Raw genomic sequence first — 21,958 nt, 5'->3', positions numbered from 1 at the left:
CCCAAAAACTTAAGACAAAATATTTTATTTCAGAACAAATCATTTTGAGATTTCTCCTCTGTTGGAATTCAGAGTTTATATCTGCTTTTGTTCTTTCTGAACGGAGCAGTAGCTATATATATATGTTTGGTGAGGGTTTTTTTCCTTAATATTGACATATCGTACTGGTTGCAAATCTTAGTTTCATCTGTCTTATGCCACGTAAGTCCCTGCAAAAATCTGGAAAGGAGCACTGGCAACTTGTAGGTATCGTGAGTATCATAGTGTGCATACACAAGAGAAGCAGATTAAGAAAGTGTATGCAACTTCTGATTTGGAATTTCCCAAGTCCTGGACGCCTTACTTTGCAGCCTGATATTCTTTTCCTGAGGAATTTTTTTTCATGAAACTTCTTTTTATTTTCTAAAGGGAAAGATAAACGAATGTGTATTTTGCACAACAGTCAACAAAGGATATTGTTGGGGTTTGGCAGTAGAACTGTTGAGATCTGCAGTATGTTAATGTTCCTTAAATTGAATTTTTATGTAGTGCAACTAAAACAGGATTGTGTATGCATTGTTGGTCAAATGCTTAATTTCTTTCCTCTGCCTTGGTGAGTATTCTTCCTGAGATCATCATCTTGCTTTTTTTGGGGTTATTTCCACAACTAGAATGTTTCCATAAGCTTTTTGTGTTTAATCATAGCACTAGTCAGATGAAGCACGGTTTAGCCTTTAATTCTGGTTTTCCTATTAATCAGAAATTTCCTAGCAAAGACTATACAGTGCAAACAGAAAATCTTCATTACTCTAAGATGTAGTCTGCCTGGTTGAGTTCTTGTGTGTCAGTACTCTCCATCTCACAGATGTTCTTCTTAATGTCTTTAAGAAATTTCCAGACTGCAGTGTGTGGTGAGTTGCCTGATCCATCTTGTGGTCTTAGCCTCACTTCGTTGTTCCCAGATGCTTCTTGAGGCTTCCAGACCTTTCATAGCAAAGAAGGACCTAGAAGCCATATAAAATTCCCATGCTTATATTTAAAGATGGTTAGAATACACTAGATATTTCCTTCTGCTATTTTTCCTGTAAGCAGTTGCCACAAGGAGATTATACAATTCTGAGTAGGCAGAGAGATGATCCACATGATTTTAAAAGAACAGAGGAGGTTTTTGTGAGAATGTGAAGATGTAATCCACATGGTAGAAATGTTTGGCAACTACCAGCTTGATCGTAAAATGGACTGCAGCTTGTGGCCTGCTCTAGCCTAGTGTCTTTGCCAACTTTTATTGTTATGGAGCCAGGTCAGTTCATACTTGTTGCAGCTTTATCAGTCTGCCCACAATCAAAAGATGAATAAAACTCCTTTTTTCAGGGCTTTCTCTGTATATCCTGTGATTTGGGGTGGTTATATCACTTGAATGCCTGCAGTGTATAGTGAGCTGTGCTCGCTACTTCCCTCCGCACATGTACACATCAGCTGAAGAGATAAGCTTGAACAGATAGAGATTTTCTGGTAGTTTCTGGCAACAACAGCCTCTAGTTCAAGCAGTCCAGTTGACAGCTTAGCCTGTCTGAACTTCCGACATAAAGCTGCCTGTGTTTTCTCAACACTTCAAAGCTGTTGGGTTGGGAGCTAGCTGGTGGGCAAGCCTTGCCCAGTCATAGGGTGACAGCATGAGATAAATTATTAGATAGGCCAGTGAAAGGGGTCCTTGGGAATTTGAGTGGCAATTTAAGTCCACTGCCCTCTAAATTATGACTGTGACCTGAGTTGCCCATGGCTAGACTTGCTACTTGAAAAGTGTTGTGAGCAAATGTGAAGCTGCAAAGAAATGTATGGGCAGGAGCAGAGTCAATAGTACTAACTAGATGTGCTAAAATGCACTGAGGTCAGAAAGTGGTCTTCTTTACACAGTGAAAAAGATTAAATCATCTAGAAAGCATCCTCCAGAAAGTTTGATGCTGTGTGGATTTAGCTGAAAGAAATATCAGCCCTTTGCAGTGCTGACGCTAAGTTTAGCAGATGCCACGAATCAGATCCCTCAGTCACTGTGCATTAACAGAACGTGAAATGAGTCGTGTCTTATGTTAGTGTACGGGACAGGGAAATACAGTGGTTGAGGAGTGGAGTGAACATACCACAGCAAAATAAGATATTTGGTTGTAAATTTGAGTACTTAACTGTTCACAATCACCTTCTGGCATCTCCACTAATGACGACTCCATAAAGGGAATCTGCAAGGATTGTTCACCTGAGGAGAAGCAATACTGGATTTTATGGTCACCAATGCAAGTGAACTCATCAATGACATTAGGATCGGTGGCAGCCTGGGCTGCAGTGGTCATGCACTGGTGGAGTTCAAGGTCCAGACGGATATGGGACAGGTGAGGAGTATAGTCAGGACACTATATTTCAGGAAAGCAGACTTCCAGCTCCTCAAGGAATTACTCGGTAGGATCCCCTGGGGCGTGGTCCTCTGAGACATGGATGTGGAACAGAGCTGGAAAATATTTAAGGAAGCTTTCCACAAGGCACAAGAGTGCTCAGTCCCCTTATGTAGAAAATCAGGCAGGAAAGGGAAGTGACCAGCATGGCTGAGTCGAGACCTTCTGGTTAAACTAAAAAAGAAGAGGGAACTGCACAGGCAGTGCAAGCAGGGACAGAGAACCTGGGATGTGTATAGAAACACTGCCCAGTTGTGTAGGGATGAAGTCAGGAAGGCCAAGGCGCAGCTGGAGCTGACCTTGGCAAGGGAAGTGAAGACCAACAAGAAGTGCTTTTACAGGTACATCAGTCAAAAGAGGAAGGTCAAAGAGAATGTACCCCTGCTGGTGACTGGAAATGGGAATCGTGTATCAACAAATGAGAAGACTGAGGTACTTAACAACCTTTTTGCCTCAGTCTTCACCGATAACTGCTCTCTCACCCCTCCTGGGTCCTCATGGGACAGCAAGATGGTGACCAAGGGGGTAAATTCCCTCCCACAGTAGAGGAGGATCAGGTTTGCGAACACCTGAGGAACCTGAACATATATAAGTCCATGGGACCTGATGAGATGCATCCTAGAGTCTTGAGGGAATTGGCCGATGTGGTTGTCAAGCCACTCTCTGTGATATTTGAAAAGTCATGGCAATCAGGAGAAGTCCCTGGTGACTGGAAGAAGGGTAACGTGCCCATTTTTAAAAAGGGTAGAAAAGATGACCCTGAGAACTACCGACCTGTCAGTCTCCCCTCTGTGCCTGGAAGATCATGGAACAGATCCTCTAAAAGCTATGCTAAAGCACATGAAGGACAGGATTAATGGCAGCCGGCATGGCTTCACCAGGGGCAAGTCCTGTCTGACCAACTTGGTGTCTTTCTATGATGGGGTAACCGCAGCAGTGCACATGGGTAAACCAACGGATGTGATCTATCTAGACTTCTGTAAAGCCTTTGACTCAGTCCCTCACAACATCCTTCTCTCTAAATCAGAGAGATATGGATTTGATGGGTGGATGGTGAGGTGGGTAAGAAACTGGTTGGATGATTGTATTCAAAGAGTAGTGGTCAATGGCTCAAAGTCCAGGTGGAGGTCCGTGACAAGTGGTGTCCCTCAGGGGACCGTACTGAGACTGGTACTGTTCAATATCCTTATAAACGATTTTGACAGCGAGATTGAGTGCACCCTCAGCAAGTTTGTGGATGACACCAAGCTGAGTGGTGTAGTTGCCACACCACAAGGACGGGATGTCATCCAGAGGGACCTGGACAGACTGGAGTACTGAGCCTCTGAGAACCTCATGAGGTTTAACAAGGCCAAGTGTAAGGTCCTGCACCTGGGTCGGGGCAATCCCCATCTTCAGTACACAATAGCAGATGATGTGATTGAGAGCAGCCCTGTGGAGAAGGACTTGGGGGTGCTTGTCGATGAGAAGCTCGACATGAAGCATTCTGCTTCAGAAACTGTCCTCTGGCCTGGACAGGCGCACACTCTCCTGGGTTGAAAACTGGTTGGATGGCCGGGCACAGAGAGTGGTGGTAAATGGAGTTAACTCCAGCTGGAGGCCAGTTACAAGTGGGGTTCCTCAGGGCTCAGTACTGGGTCCAGCTCTGTTCAATGTCTTTATCAATGACCTGGATGAAGGCATTGATTGCACCCTCAGCAAGTTTGCAGATGACACTAAGCTGGGAGGAAGTGTGGATCTGCTGGAGGGTAGGAAGGCTCTGCAAAGGGATCTGAACAGGCTGAACCGCTGGGCCGAGACCAATGGCATGAGGTTTAACAAGACCAAATGCCGGGTCCTGCACTTGGGGCACAACAACCCTATGCAGTGCTACAGACTGGGGGAAGACTGGCTGGAGAGCTGCACGGAGGAGAAGGACCTGGGGGTAATGGTTGACAGCGACTGAACATGAGACAGCAGTGTGCCCAGGTGGCCAAGGAGGCCAATGGCATCTTGGCTTGTATCAGAAACAGTGTGGCCAGCAGGTGCAGGGAGGTAATTCTCCCTCTGTACTCGGCACTGGTGAGACCACACCTTGAGCACTGTGTTCAGTTCTGGGCCCCTCACCACAAGAAGGATGTTGAGGCTCTGGAGCGTGTCCAGAGAAGAGCAACGAAGCTGGTGAAGGGGCTGGAGAACAAGTCTTACGAGGAGCGGCTGAGAGAGCTGGGGTTGTTTAACCTGGAGGAGAGGAGGCTGAGGGATGACCTTATTACTCTCTACAACTACCTGAAAGGAGGTTGTGGAGAGGAGGGAGCTGGTCTCTTCTCCCAAGTGACAGAGGACAGGACAAGGGGGAATGGCCTGAAGCTCTGCCAGGGGAGGTTCAGGCTGGGTATCAGAAAAAAATTCTTCATGGAAAGAGTCATTGGGCACTGGAACAGGCTGCCCAGGGAGGTGGTCGAGTCGCCTTCCCTGGAGGTGTTTAAGGAACGGGTGGATGAAGTGCTTAGGGACATGGTTTAAGCGAGTGTTAGGAATGGTTGGACCTGATGATCCAGTGGGTCCTTTCCAACCTGTTGAATCTGTGATTCTATGAGCTGGCAATGTGTGTTCGCAGCCCAGAAGGCCAACCATATCCTGGGCTGCATCAAAAGAAGCATGGCTAGCAGGTTGAGGGAAGTGATTCTGCCCCTCTATTTCTCTCTTGTGAGACCTCATCTGGAATACTGTGTCCAGTTCTGGAATCCTCAATGTAAGAAGGATATGGAGCTGTTGGAACAGGTCCAGAGGAGGGCTACAAAGATGATTGGAGGGCTGGAGCACCTCCTATATGAGGACAGGCTGAGAGAGTTGGGCTTGTTCAGCCTGGAGGAGAGAAGGCTCTGAGGAGATCCTATGCGACCTTCCGGTACCTGAAGGGGGCCTACAGGAAAGCTGGAGAGGAGCTATTCTTAAAGGCTTGTGGGGATAGGACCAGGGGAACGGGTATAAAATGGAGAGGGGCAGATTTTGACTGGACATTAAGAAGAAGTTCTTCAGTACGAGAGTGATGAGACACTGGCGCAGGTTGCCCAGGGAGGTTGTGGATGCGCCATCCCTGGAGGTGTTCAAGGCCAGGTTGGATGGGTCCTTGGGCAGCCTGGTCTGGTGGGATGTCCCTGCCCATGGCACGGGTGTTGGAACTGGATGATCTTTAAGGTCCCTTCCAACCCAAACTATTCTGTGATTCTATGATTCTTCAGCATCTAAATGGACAGGAAACACAGAGTAGTGTGAGTACCTCCAGCCTTTTTCCTTTAAACAGATCTATCTTTACATATTATTTTTCACAATTGTATTTCACAGTACAATAAAAAGAACATCAGTGCTTCATGATCAGCAATTAGCATGACAACATTGTTATGCAGTAAATAAAGTACACCCTAATCAAGCATGTATTCTTGCAGGAAGATGGCATAGGAGGGTGCTGGATAAACATTTGCAGTGCAGTAACAGTTTTTCTAGTAGTAAATACATGTTGGATGACATGACACAGAAGCTAAAAAAACTCATTTGAAACAATTAGACTGGTTTTGGCACTGGTTGTCTTGGTTTCTTAGAGTACTACCATAGGCATTTGTTAGTGTTGCTAATTACATTCAACCAAGTATTTTCATTTCGGTACTACCTAGTAAAGTTTGTTTGGCATTAAAACAATATAGTAATTAAGCTTCATGGAACTGTTTACTTTCAGCTGTTTTACGTGTGCAATAGAAAGTAAATAATCAACATGATTCCAGTAGGAATATTTTATTTAAAACATAGTGGGTTGACTTACGGTTTGGTATAAACGGATACTGAAGACAATACAGCAGTAGCAAATGCTGTGAAATAGAAACATGGCATCCCAGAACCGTCTGTGGATGTAACACTTCATCCATCAGCAGAGTTTCCTGAAGGAAGCATTTGGCTTCCCATGTCCTTTCTTTGAGATTTTGTTGCACAAACTTCCCGGTCACATACATGTGCAACAGCAAACTGAAATTATGCTGAGCAGCCACTAAAGCTTTTAAAAATGGTACTGTTTTCTTTTAGACAGTGACTATTTTCATGCATATGACTCTTTTCCAGATGTCAAAAACCCGCTGTTTATAACTTTAATGTAGCCAGGCTGTGCAACAGCCTTGTTGAAGTAGTGGTGTACTCCATAAGCGGTATGTCTTGTCTATTTGTATGGCAGCAAATAAAACATTTAGGAAAGAAGCCTAAGGCCAAATTCTGTCAGTTTACTTAAACTACTTCTCCTGTTGTGACTGAGGGTCAGATTTGGTTCCAGGCTTATTGGCTACCAGTTCTGTGATTTGGTCTCTTGAAGAAATTGTTTTCATTATTTGCATGGGCCACGTAAGGAGAGGGTGGGTATTGCTTCATGCAGATACAGTATTGTATACTTGTAGGCACATCATGTATAATACGCATTTATATAAACATGCATTGGCACAGAGGTACCTTGTTGTCTAAAGGAGCATCCTAAACCCATATGTTATTTGTTTCCTTTTTTTTTTCCTTCCAGATCAATGCTATCCGATCAATTGTTCCAAACAAAAGCAATAATGAGATAGTTCTAGTGTTGCAGCAGTTTGATAACAACGTAGACAAGGCTGTTCAAGCTTTCATGGATGGTGAGTACAGTGTACCTCTTTCACTAAGGTATGAGGGATTCAATTGTGTGCTAAAGTATTCGTTGTCTCTAGTAGGTCAAAATATAGTCTGTTCTGCTAAAATTCATATAGCTGTGATACTTGGAAAGCTCATTTTTTTTTTTTTTATAATTGATCCTCCTGTCTGTGTCTCTGCTTCTTCACATTATGCGTTTGACAGGGCTGTTTATCTGTTCTACCTGACTTTGCCATTTTTTAGTGGCACTCTTTTTCTAGACCCTCTTTGTTCTGCATGGGAGCTGATTCTTTTTAAAGTAAATATGTCATAATATGATTCACTATTGAAGAAACAGCAACTAATAGGAATTTGACATTGTTCTGAAGCAGATAACCAGGCCCCTAAACCCCTAAACTTGATGAATACGTTCGCATTCAACCCTGAATTGATCTGAATTTTGCAAGTAGCATTGACATTTGTAACGACTGAACCAAGACTCCATTGAAAGTTCAAGCCATTCTAAATCTGGATCTGAGTTTGTATTTTGCATCATGAGACCATTTCTAATGAAAGGTCACTTGTATTTAAATAACGCTTTTTTGATAAATATAAACGGGCAAGTATTTTGAACTTTCACCAAAGTCTGTAAGAAATGTATTGCAGGAGTAATAGCATGCAATAAGCAAATGCTCTCAAAATTTTTGTAGCTTGGGACTGCAGTGGTCTCAGAAACCCTGTATATCTTTAAAATGCCTCAGTATATTGATTTGCCATCTCACCAAGTTGCTTATTTCATATCTTTTTTACTTCAGAATAGTTTGGGGTTCAGTTTGGATTCATTTACTAAAATATATCAGCCAAAAAGCATCTTGATGAGGGAAGGGATTACTTACCAGTATGCAAAAAGCAGGTGCAAGCAAAATGAACTATTTATAATTGCATCGGAATTCTTCCATCAGATCTATACGGTCCCTATGCATTTGCATAGACAGTCAGAATCTGATAGATGCATGGAAATCAGATTTTGTTTGTGTACATGCACAGAGAAAGGAAAATGGGATGCATCTAGTTAACAATAATATTTTTCTCCTGTAACATATGTGCTGGGGAAAAGTAGTGGAGGGTTGCTCTGTGGTTATTCAGGAAGTTCCTTTCATTCAATTTATTTTTTCTAAAGTTACCATTGCTCACGTGTGGTCTATGAGTTGCTTCCAATGGCTCCTCAAAAGGGGATGTGATTTCATAGATATGCGTCATCATTTGCTGGAAGGAAGAAACAGGGCAAAAGCAAGCCTTGCAGGGATGCAACAAAGTCTTGAAGAAAAGTAGGCTGTTGTAACTTGACTTCAAGTTATCTTTGTTTGAATTTCACCAGTTGATATTCGTTGTGCCTTGAGTTCAGAAGTCTTTGCAAATGAGATTTTGAAAACAGACATTATTTGGTACTGTCTGGAAACAGTGTGAGAAAAGACATATGTCCATTCAGCTGCCAGTGTGGATAGAACGAATCTAGGACTTCAAGTATCTTTTTATGAATGACAAAAGATACTAAGATTGAAATACTGCGTTTGCAGAGAACACACAGTCATATGCAGTGAAAAACATGGGGGTAGCCATGCTGAGTGAAAAGGCTGTGCATTTCCACTCAATTTTTCTCTTGGAGGTTGCTGCATGCTGAATCAAGAAGTGTTCAGATTCCTGAGATCAGCTCCTATCCTTGTTTTTATCTAGAGTGGCATATTACTGATGTCTTCTTCATGAATTTACTTCTATGTGTGAATTTTGAGTTAAATAAAGTAGCAGTTCAAATGGTTTATTTGCTATGTTAACGTTTACCTAACTGAGCATAATCAGAAGGCCTGTTCAGCTTTTTTTTTTTTTTTTTTTTTTGTACAAGCGTTCAAGAAAATGTGCTGATGGATTCAAATGAGGGCTTTGAGACTTGCACAGTTAGTGCACTTCCAACAGGAGGAAACTGGGGCTGGTTGGGTGAAGCCCTAAAATAACCTTCACTGTGCATAGTGTTCGCAGGGAGGCTGAGAGGAGCAAAGCTAAGACACCACTAGCCAACACAAAAAGAGTGTGAAAGTAGTTAACAAAGCTGTCATGTGAAATTGTGTATTTTCAGCAGCACAGAATAAAACAGGCAACAAATGTCTGGGTTCGTTTCTTCATACTGAAAATATGGTGTCTGTCAAAAGGTACCGTACCTTTAGGAGAGGGGATTGTATTTATATGTACATTATCTTGTATGTTTATAACTAAATATAGATATGTGTATAACTATACACATAATAGAAGTTTTCTTAGCCTTCTATCTACTTTGTCATGTCATCTAGGAAACAAAATATGGCTCTGATGGATTCTATACACGTTTTTTACAATTTAGCAAATTAGGCTTAGCACTGCTAGCAAGACACATAATCTGTTTTGATGCACGTGATAAACTCACCAGATAATCTTGGGTTTGGATTATTGTGATAGAAAAATAATTTTGGTACATTTGAAAATCTCACATGTCTCTGGATGGATACAAGTTGACTCATAGTGGTATGAAAACTCGACTACTTCTTAATACTAATATAATCAAGAAATCACAGAAATAAGTGAGATGAATGGCTGAGTATGAAACCCATTTGGAACAGATAATAAGTGATTATTTACTAGAATTATGCAGTGACGGTAAAACGGTTCTTAAATTCAAGCAGACCTTTAACACGGTTGCTATTAAAAGGATTCTTGTGGCAGATACTGCCATAGTAGTTTAGATGACAATCCAGACTGTATGCTTACCATGAGTATTGATTTTCAGCTTTAGGGTCCAGGAGAACAAAACAGTGATGTTAACTAGACATGGAAGAGTTTTCTTCTAACACAGGAGCTGGTGCTGGTCTGACAGAGGTTCTGCTTGCTTTGTTTCATAAATTTATCTAACCAACTTATTTAGGCTGGCAGAAAAATTTTAATTATACAAAATTGTAGTAGTTTTTCAATATAAATTTTAGGCGTGTTTTTTCTGCCAGGCCTAAGTTTACTGTGTTTGTGTGATACAGAATTTCTGCAGGAGTGCACAGAATTACTGCTTTGAATGCTAATTAAGTATTCGGGTTTTTTATATTCTTATGTCTTTTGAATATGACAGATAACACATAAGAAGTATATGATAGAAATGCCAACAGATTTTAAAACTTTCTGAAGCTCTGGAGTCAGGGTGGACTACCTCGTTTACCCAGTGCTTATACTGGGGTGCTGAGATGCTTCGCTTTTCAGGCAAGAGGTTTGATTGTTGGTTTTTCTGAGGCTTATACTAGTGATTTGCGTTAGGCACCCGCCCAATCACTTTGTGGGATGAAGGCCATAAGGAGCAGTAGTGCCAAGTGCCAAATAAAATCAGTAACTGAAAAGGAAAAAGATGGCAGTACCCATTTTCTTCTCCTCATATCAGAGAATTCAAAGTAAATGGAAATGCTAGAAAGTAGCTAGAGACTCAAAACTGTTCTTGAACATACTTGTTTTTTTTCATAGCTGAACTTTTGTTGAAATGTTTTTTGTCTTTCCTTTCTCTAGGCAGTGCAGCTCAGGTTCTAAAGGAATGGAATATGACAGGGAAAAAGAAGGTAAGAACTTGCTCTTGAGAATCCAGACCATTTATCAGCTGTCCATAGTTGAATATAGTACTTTTATTTTGGCCCTTGCTACTTTGCCTTTCATAACATAGGTGACTTAATCCACACCTGTAGTCAGAATACTTGAAAGAAAATGTGTATATTATTTTTAATCCTATTCATCTTTTGCTCTTTCTCTAGCCCAGTGTTCTGAGAGAATTTCTGGGACAGCACTTGTGTGTACTATTCAGTTAAACAGTTGTAATGTGTTGTATAGCACAGCACAGCCTGTAAATTGCATTACGCTGATGTCACTTTTATGGTATTTTAAAAGCATGGATAATTTACTGATTATATTTTGAGTTTATATGAGTTGCACTGAGTGATGTCTCTGTTCTTGCAATATTTGTCCATTTAGAACAATAGGCGAAAAAGAAGCAAGTCTAAACAGCACCAAGGCAATAAAGAACCTAAAAAAAAGAATGGTGGACCTGAGAAGGCCTCTCAAGAGCCCCAGGGAATATATGACTGCCATCTGAATGGATGTTTTAAGGACAACTCTTGCAGTGGTTCTGCCAATCAGAAACTGGGAGCCACTTCTATTGGGAACAAAGGCTCGGAATTTATACGGTCAGCACCAGTCTGTCCAGAAATCACAGGTCAGTTCATCTGGCACAAGACATCTTTTCAACTGGCAATTGCCAAGCCCCTGTTTACATAAAGATCATAGTATTTTTATTGCCATGAAGCAGAATGTAATAAAAGGAAGCCCTTTTTTTCTAGAGACTAAAGGATCAAACTATAGTTAGAGGCCCAGCTAATACATAATATTACAGATATAAATACAGAAAAACGCAGGGTTACGAAATGGCTTCTGTGTAAAATGGTGACAGAAGCAATAAAGTCTCTCATCTGAAGCAAAGTCATCTGAGCGGTATGAGCTTGTGGCATGTTGCAAAACTTCTTTATTGCCTAGTCTACACTAGTCTGTTTTTTCTGTTTCTCATCTTCCCTGAATAGTCTGGTCACAGTAGATCTCCGCTGGCTTTTCTTCAGGGAAGGGAGGGCCTTTGTATTGGGGGAAGGCAGTCTGGTAGCCTCTTAGTACACACACATTTCTGCTAGGGTCTAGACACCGGCTGTGAAACTCTGGGGGTCAGTAACACAGAAAGCTCCCCTCTGGGTTGTAGTAGATACAGTGTTATGGTTATAGCAACATCAATATAAGCAAACCACCTTCTCTGGGGGAGAATCTCTGTGAAAGCTTGTGCCTGAGTATCCTTTCACAGAGTTGTGTTTAATTTTGCTTAGTACTGGTAATGGGTTTTCAGCTCTTCACATTTCAAACTTGCGATAGCCCTAGGTTGATGCTGCTCTTAATGCTTTTTTCCTGTGTCTTAAGCAGTGTGTAAGTCTTAAGCATTGAAAGAACTTTCCTTGAAATCCCTTTTCCGTGGTTGCAAATACAGCTTGCAAACCCCATTTTAAAGGTTATGCGAAATGGGTAATTGTCCTGAAATGAATTCTGTGCTGCTTCCAGATGACTTTGGTGGTGCCAGCCTCTGGTCAATTAAATGAAGACTCTGTAACCTATAGCAGCCAAATAGACAAACAGCTTATCAAGAAATTTTGTCTTAAGAATTTAGTGCCTCACAAAGGATCGGAAATGCTCTTCCTGCCCTTGCTAAAGGCTGACACTTACTTTGGATGGAATATATCCTAGGCCAGAAGATTCTGTGTTTCCATAATACTGAAAGCATTGTTGCCACTTAATCTGCAAAATGTAAAGATTTATGGTATTAATATATGTCAAGCTCCCATGTCAGATTTATTTGATTACTCTTTTTGAAGTGATGCATCCATGATACCTAGACTGAATTGTCCATTCGTGGGGAGTGTCTTCTAGGATGTAACAGACTTGAATGCAAGAAGAGCACCCATGCTCTTAGTGACCTTTTTCTGTGGCACTGGGATGAGGCCATTTTTCTCTTTGACTTGATACATTGTGGAGTTGTACACACCAAGGGCAGAAAGTAACTCAGATTTTTTCTTTGCTTTTACAGGTGACAAATGAGCTATTACTGTAGCTTTACAGTTTTTATACGCTTTTACACATATCCCCTGCTTAAAAAATGAGGGGAGAGGGTTAAAATAAAAGACAAAGGTAAAAAAGGAAAGCAAACCTGAAACTTTAATATTGAAGCATATTCCTTGCACAGTTAAGTAAGTGTTTAGTACAGAGAAGGAAAGAGTTTCTTCTTCACTTTCAGTTGCACTAGAATCCTTGTCTTTGCAGCCAGTGTAACAGCTGCTTCCTGAAGGTCAAAAACCACCTATGTACATATTGCTAAATTTGTGCTGAAATGCATGGAACTAAATAGAAGAGAAGGGTGGTCAGGATGCCCCAGGGGCCAGCAGCTGCACCCTTGTGGTTTCTGAGCAAGTCACAGAGACTGTTCTAGAGCAGTTTGAAATGCTGAACTGAGTCCAAAGAGCACCCATTTTATATTGCTTCCTCGTCTTGTAATCTGCATTGTTTTATCCTTGTCTGGTTTGTGGTTTTGGTTTCTTCCCTGTAAAATTAATGTAACTGTAGTTGTTTCATGTCACCTTCAGACAGCTCACAGCTTAAAAGGATCATAGTCAGGTGTCTGCTGATAGTCCTTATGTGTTCCTCCCCATGAGGAACATGAGGCTGAAGCTTTGCTTATACCAACTCACAGTCTGTAAGATTGTCTTTCAGAGCCATAAAATCTTGGCTGCCTGGAAGGGACTTCAGGGACCAGAAGGGAGGATGCAGTGTAGCTGATGTTTCTTCATAATGTGTCCCATGCTAGGAAATTATAGTGGAGAACATGTGGCTTTTACCTTTAGTTCAGGTTTGCTTATTTCTCACCGTTAGTCCATCTTTCTCAAAAGTCTTTAGTTGTTGATTTTTTTGTGAGATGGTTTCCCACAGGGAATCAAGACCTACTACAGAAAATGAAGCACAGTATTCAAGGCCCTGGAAAGCCAAATTGCCTCAGCATGGAGGGCCTTAGGGAGTGTTTCGCTTCTATGAGTCGGTTTGGGGGCTCTCCCTCTCAGTATCTTGAAGGAGAAAAGGCCTCCAATAAACCGGATTGCTTCAAAATGATGACCAGAACAAACCCTCCAACTCTCCTTCTTAGAGACCTTGACATCACAGCATCTGAAGGACTTACAATGATCCTTTCTGTGCATGCCCTTGTAAAGAGGGGCATGAATGCGCTGAAAGGCTGTTTAATGCTGCTTTGCCATACTACTCCTTTTGCAGGGACTTGGGTAAAACCAGGTACAAATCAGATACTTATCTCTTTCCTACTTTTTAAAATTGTTTTTCGTGTAGGACAATCTTTAGTGAGTCCTTCAAACTTCCTGTCTGTATCAAGGGAGGTTTTTTTCCCTCTCTCAACCAAAGAATCCGTTGAGGTTCACTTTATTTGAAAGATTTTGAATGGCAAGCTGCTATAAAAACATAAACCACTCATTTCAAAGTTGGCATCTTAGTAGATTTCAAAGCAAGTTTATTTGGACTGCTGCCTTTACCGGCAGGTCTGGTAATACTTGATGGTTAATACAGTGGAGGTCACACATTAGACTAGTGCCAAAGTTCCAAGCCACCACGTACTGAACCCTGCAGCAGTTTACTTGTAGGTTACTGTTACCCAAACTTTTACTTCTCTTTCAAGTATTTGAGAGAGACTTTGTCCCTAGGCTTTGTTATACATGTTTCTTAGCTGGCCCAGGTCTTCAGAGATTTGGTGCAGACTTCCTCAATGTATTTTTAATTGTGTTGATTGTCAATAAAACTTGAAAGTTGAGTTGCAGCATAGTAAGGTATTGTTTGCTAGGCTATGTTGGTCATCTTCCTGCTGGATTTCAAAGTAGCTCTTGCCATTTTGGAAGAAACAGAGAGGAAGTATATTGCAGGCAAAAGGTGATTAAAAAGTTTTATATAACCAGTATAACCATTGTTCTAGATTACGTTCTTTAGACAAAAAGCTGTCAGTTTGTCATTTGTCTTGACAAGTACACCAAAGCTGCTGATTAAAAGCAGCTGATTAAAAGCAGTAAGTAACAATTTTGCACTTCAACAACAAATTTCAAAATATCTCATCTTGGAGACGGAACTTGGCCTTTCTCTATATCTTAGCTGATGGACTGCTTGTTTCTAGCTATCTGTTGGAGTTATTTAGAAAGGCTAGCCTCAAATGACAGTAGAAAACATTCTTTATGAATTAAAGCTACCTACATTAGTGTGTGATACAGTCAGGATTGCATGGGGTTAATAGCAGTTCTGAGAACAGAGTTCCTGGCTATGTGTGAGACTCGTATCTGCATTGAACCTTTGATACAGTCAGAGTGCTGCATACCTGGTGTTTCTTGCTTTCAGTGATACATGGGTTTCTTTAATTTCTCTAGCTATTTTCTTACATAATTTTTTATGTAAGATAATTTTTTTGCTTACATACTCACCTTTTAAAGTTCATAAACAAAAGCTGTTTTAAACATGGGGGCACTAATGTTCCTCCATGTTCCTCTGGCATTGAGATTGCCATGGAAGCATATCAAGATCTACTTTACACACCCATCCTAGTGCCCAGCCAGGGCACAAAGAACTCACTAGTTATTATCCTGGAGCTGTGCAGGTGGTATCTCTCAGTCCCAGCAGTGTTAATCTCGCTCTGCGGACTGTAGTCCAGCTGTTAATCTGACAAGCTCCTTTTCTCCAGACACCACACAACATCAGCTGAATAAAGTGACGCATAAAGAGCATCTTCAGAACAAACTATCATTCATTCATCAAAGTGAGTGCAAAGATTAAAAAAAATGAGTTAACAGAATAAATAATTTTCTATGCATGTTTCCTTTACTAAAATTCACAGTGGTAGTAATAGCTGGCCTTACCTGTTTTCATAGCGTTCTTTGGCTGCTTGTCCCTCTGTCATGATGCTGCTATCTTGAATCCCTTGGAGTCGTGGAAAGAGTAAGCCAGGTCATCTTGTGGCAGCCAGGCAGGCTCAGGCATTATTATTTTATCCCTCTGAAGCTGTTGAACCCAGGAGCCTAATGTTTGACATTTTTTCATTTCCTGCTTGGTCCCTCTTAGCAGCTACTTTTTGATAGAAATCTGTAGTCAGGCAAGGTAAGTATTTCGGGTAGGAATGTTTAATCAGTGCTTTTAAAATGCTGATTAAATGATTAACATATTTTTTATGTGCACATCTCTCTCTCAACATTAAAGTCTCAGGCTTTCTGTGGTAGACTTCTTCTCTATTTCTGTTTGATACTTGGGCAAAGATCACAACTGGTAGTATGCTTTCTGTGTTAAGAGGTATTTTTTCATATCAGCCTGGAAGAGCTTATTTTTTTAGTGGATTTTTCTTTTTATAGTGTTGAAACATAGATGTGTTCAGATTAGTATTTAATAACCAAAATAATTTTGTTTCTGTTCTGTCATTGCTTTCTGAGGTTCTGTAGAATGTGTGCCAGTAAAAAAAGCTTTATTTTTCCACTGTATAAATATAAAGCCATTCAGACTAAACAGTAAGTCTTCATATCTTTCTTGATGTTATAAAACCATGTTTTCTCTTTATGTTTTCTTACAGACAAAGAACGAGGACAGCAGAGAGTATCTGTGGAATTAAACCCAAAGACTATGAATGGAGTAGAACAACATGAATCTCTTTGTTCATCAGTTCAAATCCAGTGTAACCTAGGCAGGCCAGAGTCAAAATCTTCCTCAGTTAAATCATCTAATGCTGCCACTCAACTTGAAGCAACGACAGATGATTCAGTCAAAAAAAGAGGTGAATTTGATCCCTGGTTGCTGTGTGCTGAGGTGATCGGACAGCTGGGTCCTCTAGAAAGAAAAAAGCGCATACGTGAGGAGGAGATGTCTTGGCAAGCGATAGCAGAATCATGTTCAGCGTAACAGGAATCAGCAGAACAATTTATGGGCTATTTAAAATTATATTAAATGAAATTTAAAATTACTAATTTGAATTAATGGTGCTGCTTTAACATTGATTTGGAGAATTAAGTTAAGCAGACATGTTTATATACTGAAAAGTATCACAGAAGGACTGTGAAAAGGTTGGATTTATGGTCTTTAGTGGGATAATCACTTCATCCTAATCTGGGCAAATAACATGTTGAACTGTTCCTGCTACCTCATTCAGAAAAGCCAAAACCAGCTTTCTGACTTTTGTGTCATTTTTGTTTTCTATTTTAGGGCCAAACATTGAAAAATCAGTAAAAGACTTGCAACGTTGCACTGTTTCTCTAACCAGATACCGTATGATGATCAAAGAGGAAGTGGATAATTCAGTGAAGAAGATCAAAGCTGCTTTTGCAGAATTACACAGCTGGTAGGTAAATCAGCTTGGAGGATCCATCAGCACCATGAGTAAAGAATCACAGAATCACTAGGTTGGAAAAGACTCACTGGATCATCGAGTCTAACCATTCCTATCAACCACTAAACCATGCCCCTGAGCATCTCATCCAGCCGTCATTTAAATACCTCCAGGGATGGTGACTCCACCACATCCCTGGGCAGCCTCTGCCAGTGCCCAATGATCCTTTCTGTGAAAAATTTTTTTCAGATGTCCAGTCTGAACCTCCCTTGGTGCAGCTTGAGGCCATTCCCCCTTGTCCTGTCCCCTGTCACCTGGGAGAAGAGGCCAGCACCCTCCTCTCTACAACCTCCTTTCTGGTAGTTGTAGAGAGCAATAAGGTCTCCCCTCAGCCTCCTCTCCTCAAGGCTAAACAACCCCAGTTCCCTCAGCCACTCCTCATAAGACTTATTCTCCAGCCCCCTCACCAGTTTTGTTGCTCTTCTCTTGGAGAGCCTCCCTTCCCTCCAGCAGATGGACGCTTCCACCCAGCTTAGTGTCATCCGCAAACTTACTTAGGGTGCATTTGATCCCCTCACCCAGGTCATTGAGAAAGGCATTGGACAGGGCTGGACCAAGCACTGAGCCCTGAGGAACTCCACTTGTAACTGGCCTCCAGCTGGAGTTAACTCCATTTACCACCACTCTCTGGCCTGGCCATCCAACCAGTTTTCAACCTAGGAGAGTATGCACCTGTCCAGGCCAGAGGCTGACAGTTTCTGAAGCAGAATGCTGTGAGAAACTCTGTCGAAGGCTTTACTGAAGTCCAAGAAGACTACATCCACAGCCTTTCCCTCGTCCAACCTCATCCAGTAGTCGGGTCACTTTGTTATAGAAGGCAATCAGGTTAGTTTGGCAAGACCTGCCTGTCATGAACGCAAAGAGGGGCTGATAAGGCCACAGGCATTGGTGGGAAAGAGTCACCTACACCCTCTTTCTTTGCAGCTCTTGGTTTCATCAAGAAAAACCCATGGGGTGCCTTTAAGTAACTTGTCACCTACTAGAAAGTAATATATGCCTAAGTTTATGTTTACGTACATACATAAGGTAAATGGGGACAAAACTACAGTTCTTTGCAAAGTCTCACTGCTTGTTTTTTTCTAAGTAATCCATCTTGATCTAATTATTTTGTATCAAGTTCAGTGGCAGCATATGTGAGGAAATGAAAGCTTCTCCAAAAATCCTGTCTATGGGGTTTTCTGAAGCCTTTTTTACCTTCTATGAATGTCTGCCTTCTATGCTTCTTTGATCTTATATTTTTTGGCAGCCAGTCTTTCACTGTCTCTTCATTTCCCATCATGTTTGCTTCTTGTCCTACCATTCTTCCATTCTTTTTTTTTTTCTTTCCCTCATAGTTTCTTATAACTTTCACATCCATCACTTCATTTAAAGTTCTCTTGTCTAGTTCAGTCTTTTTCCTTCTTCTTTTATCTCTTCCCTTTCCCTCCCCCCCATTATAATTCTGGTTATTGCAGATATTTGGCATATATATCTACACCCTTTGGAAATCTGTAGCGGAAATAATTGCTGTAGTAGCAAGTTGCATATTTTGTGAATGCTTGTCATAGCAAAATATTTTCTAGTTCTACTCAGCCTTTTCTTAAGCATAGGTGCTTTATAAAACCTGTGTATTATACAGTGTTGCAGTAAACATTCGGAAACATATTAAAAAGTAGAAGATTTGGTTACAAATCACAGAAGAGTACAGAAACCTTTCACCCTTAATTCATCCGCAATATTTGTGAGTATTTTTATGACCATGTCTCATGAAATTGCTGTAGTATTAGCACAGGTTTGTTATCTCTGGACTTGAGTGGTGTATTTATTGTCTTTAGTGATGCATCTAGAGGAACTTCAATGCCACTGGAGCTCCGCTTCTGAATGGGTAGGAAGTCCAAGTACTGCTGAGCTGGTTTTGTGGAAGATTCTGTTGCACTGAGCTGCCACTGTACTTCACTGTGTAGCAGAGAGTACATTCTGTCTATTCTGTCTCTGGACTCTGATGAACGTGGGCTGTGATCACCAGTTCTACTAAGCTTGTAAAATATCTATGCTTTCTGCTAAGAAGGCTCTGAGTAAATTCATAACTGGGTCTCATTCACTGTGTAGTTCTTACTCAGATTTTCTTGTAGCAGTGTTGAAAAGATATGTCACACATCAGATTTTGTTTACAGGCAGTCACAGTCAATTCAGTCTTTAAATAATAGTCGCTCTGGTCATGGAATAGACTTGGAAGTCTAGTTTGGATCTAAGAATGTGAGGGGAGGCGCTTTGTTAGTAAAGTCAGAACTGAAATTCTTTATTTTTCATGTTTTAGCTTGTAAAACACTACAGTGAATTGTGTAATGCTAGCATGTGTCACTTAATAGGTGAGCTTAATAGGAGAAAAGATTAAACAACTCCAAAAGAGTATGTAAATCCAAGTAGAATTAAAATTATGAAAAAGAGCCTGGAAAAAATTAGCCTTCAAATAGGCTTCATTTAATTTTACCTCCTACCAGCTTCAGTGCCTAAATTAATCGAGTGGATTCTGCCAGAAGCTCTAGAATGCAACAGATCTGTGCTCTGAATATTCAGGCCTCAAAAAGCAATTTCATGCACATAGCATAATGTTGCAAAAAGGAAAGTATATTGTCAGGACATGTTTATGGACATCTGAATGCTGGCTACATTGCCTTTAGCAGCTTATGAGCCTAATATTTATGTTTTTCTTCAAAGGAATGAAGAGAAAATCTGGTTTAAACAGTAAAATGTGTAGCTTAATACCTTTTTCACAAAAATTAAACCCCCTTTTGGGATGTTTCATATGACCTTAAACTCTGAAAAAGATGGGAAAAGCTGTCTTTAGTGCCTCACTTACAAAGAGCGTGCTGCCAGCTGCTGTAGATCCACTGGATCTGAGTAGAGGTCACAAGAACCAGTGATGCATATAGCTTCAGATCTCATACAGTCAACACATCATATTCCAGGGCTGAACAATTTAGCTTGTGTTATTTACATGACAGTTTTCTTGCTTCAGATTTGAACAAAGCCTCACTAGTGGTAGCAGGAGGATAAGATAAAATTAAGTGAGCACTCAGCCTCCTGCATATTTATCACCCTTCTTGAGCATGGGAATTTCAGTGTGACACAGTCAGGTTGTCTATCAAGGGAAACTGAAGCAATTCAACTAAATTTTTGCTCCGAGAATGCTATGGCAAAGAGCAAGGGCATGACAATATCATCTGGTCTCCTTTGGACAGTGATCCCAAAGCCTTCTGCAAGTTCTTCTTCCAGTTGCTGCTGGAGTGTGGGCTGGTTGAGATACACAAGAGATGAACATACAACAGCAACTAAGTGTTGTCTGTGGGCAGAACTTCAGGGAATACTTGATCGGGCTCAATACCATAACCTAGATGGGAGCTTAACTGGTTCCTATTAGACACAGTTGTCACTATCTAAGGAGTTTTAGTGAAGCTAGATGAAGTTAGAAACTTTAATCTTGCATTGCACCTTAATGCTGGAACACACTGCTTTCTGTTGTCTCTCTTGTGTTCGTTTTTCTTCCTTTGGCAATACGATAAAAGACCCTTGTTCTGTCATCCATTTTTGTGTTTACTGTGAAAGTTAGAGTCAAAATGGCATTTAAAGAATCTTTTGGACTTTCTAATAATCTTTTTTTTTCTTTCATCTTTTCATGTTTTTACCAGTCACAGAAAGGATTAACTACAAAGATAACATTGTATCTCTTCCTCCTACCTCCAGATAACATACAAAGCCATTATTACAGAGATAAAAGAATAGTACGTGTGGCCTAATATGTCCTGGAAGCTTCAGCAGAAAGATTCACAAGAACTCCTCCTTTTAGCAGCAGAAACTGTTGAGTGATAGTTGCCAGTGAAGTCTACGTCTCTGTCTGACTCAGTATTTCAAAGCTCGACCTAACTAATGAGGGGAAGTTACTCCTGACCACACTCAGGCTATGCTGCTATTTAAAAAGTTACCTATCTGGCAAAACACTGCATACTGCCCTTCCACGATCTAAAGAAGGAGGGGAATGGAGCAGGTGTGCTATAAACACTAATAAATGCTTGAGGGAGGAGGGAGGAACAGTGCTTGCTTCCAAATTTAACTTTCTAATGAAATGGGGCCAAAAAACAATCCCAGAAAGATGTTTATTTAAAAACACTGCAGTGGGCTCACTTTCTTAATGAGCCTCCCAGGAGTTCCTGCCAGATGGAGTAATTCTCTGCTTGTTCAGAGCAGATGATAATAACTTGCCTTTATACAGCGCTTTTCGCGCCACAAGACACCAGAGCATTTTACAGGCCATGGGCTGGACCATGCAGGGTATTTTGCCCTTCTCTGTGAAAAGTTTTGCAGTTTCATGTGGATTGTGCTCCTGCTGTGACCTAGCACTCTCACCACTACAAGGGTGGTGTTTCTCAGGCTGATATGTGCACCTGAAAGTTACGAGGAAGAGCCTTCTAACAGTATTGCCAAACCTCATCATGGCATCCAGCTTTGGTGTGTGGTTGTCAGGAATACCTTTGTGTGAGTGAGAACAGAAGCTGCTCCACTTATTGTTTTGGTGTAAAACACGTCAGACCATAGCCACATCTCACAGTAATGTAGGACAAGGAAAAGAAGAACACCAGTAGTGCTGCAGAGCTGCAGAGGAAGGCCAGGAAAAGCTAGATGAACTACCCTCTCACTAGAGTGCACCTGGGACATTTGTTGCCAAGGTTAAAACCCATATGCTCTAATTCTCACTTTTCCACCAAGAGACTGAATCTTGGGTATAAAAAGAGAGCCCCAGGAAATCTGAGTGAAGTGTGTAGAGCACAAAAGAAGCCACAGTTCCTCATAACACCTCTTGCCAGAAAATCATTTTCACATATTGGGCATCTGC

General features: G+C 41.1%; 1 protein-coding gene across 2 annotated transcripts in view; it reads left to right on the top strand.

Annotated features, from left to right (window-relative positions):
• SPATS2L (spermatogenesis associated serine rich 2 like) overlaps nt 1–21,958 on the top strand; it is a 66,858-nt gene that overhangs the window by 25,483 nt on the left and 19,417 nt on the right. For both annotated transcript variants that reach the window (XM_054070177.1, XM_054070178.1), the window contains exons 3-7: nt 6,958–7,066; nt 10,611–10,660; nt 11,067–11,307; nt 16,279–16,479; nt 16,905–17,040. In XM_054070177.1, coding sequence (XP_053926152.1) covers nt 6,958–7,066; nt 10,611–10,660; nt 11,067–11,307; nt 16,279–16,479; nt 16,905–17,040 — 737 coding nt within the window. The remainder of the gene's footprint in view (nt 1–6,957; nt 7,067–10,610; nt 10,661–11,066; nt 11,308–16,278; nt 16,480–16,904; nt 17,041–21,958) is intronic.

The sequence above is a fragment of the Cuculus canorus genome, chromosome 6 (genome assembly GCF_017976375.1).
Source record: "Cuculus canorus isolate bCucCan1 chromosome 6, bCucCan1.pri, whole genome shotgun sequence".
NCBI classification, from domain to species: domain Eukaryota; kingdom Metazoa; phylum Chordata; class Aves; order Cuculiformes; family Cuculidae; genus Cuculus; species Cuculus canorus.
This window is presented reverse-complemented; position numbering and strand designations above follow the sequence as displayed.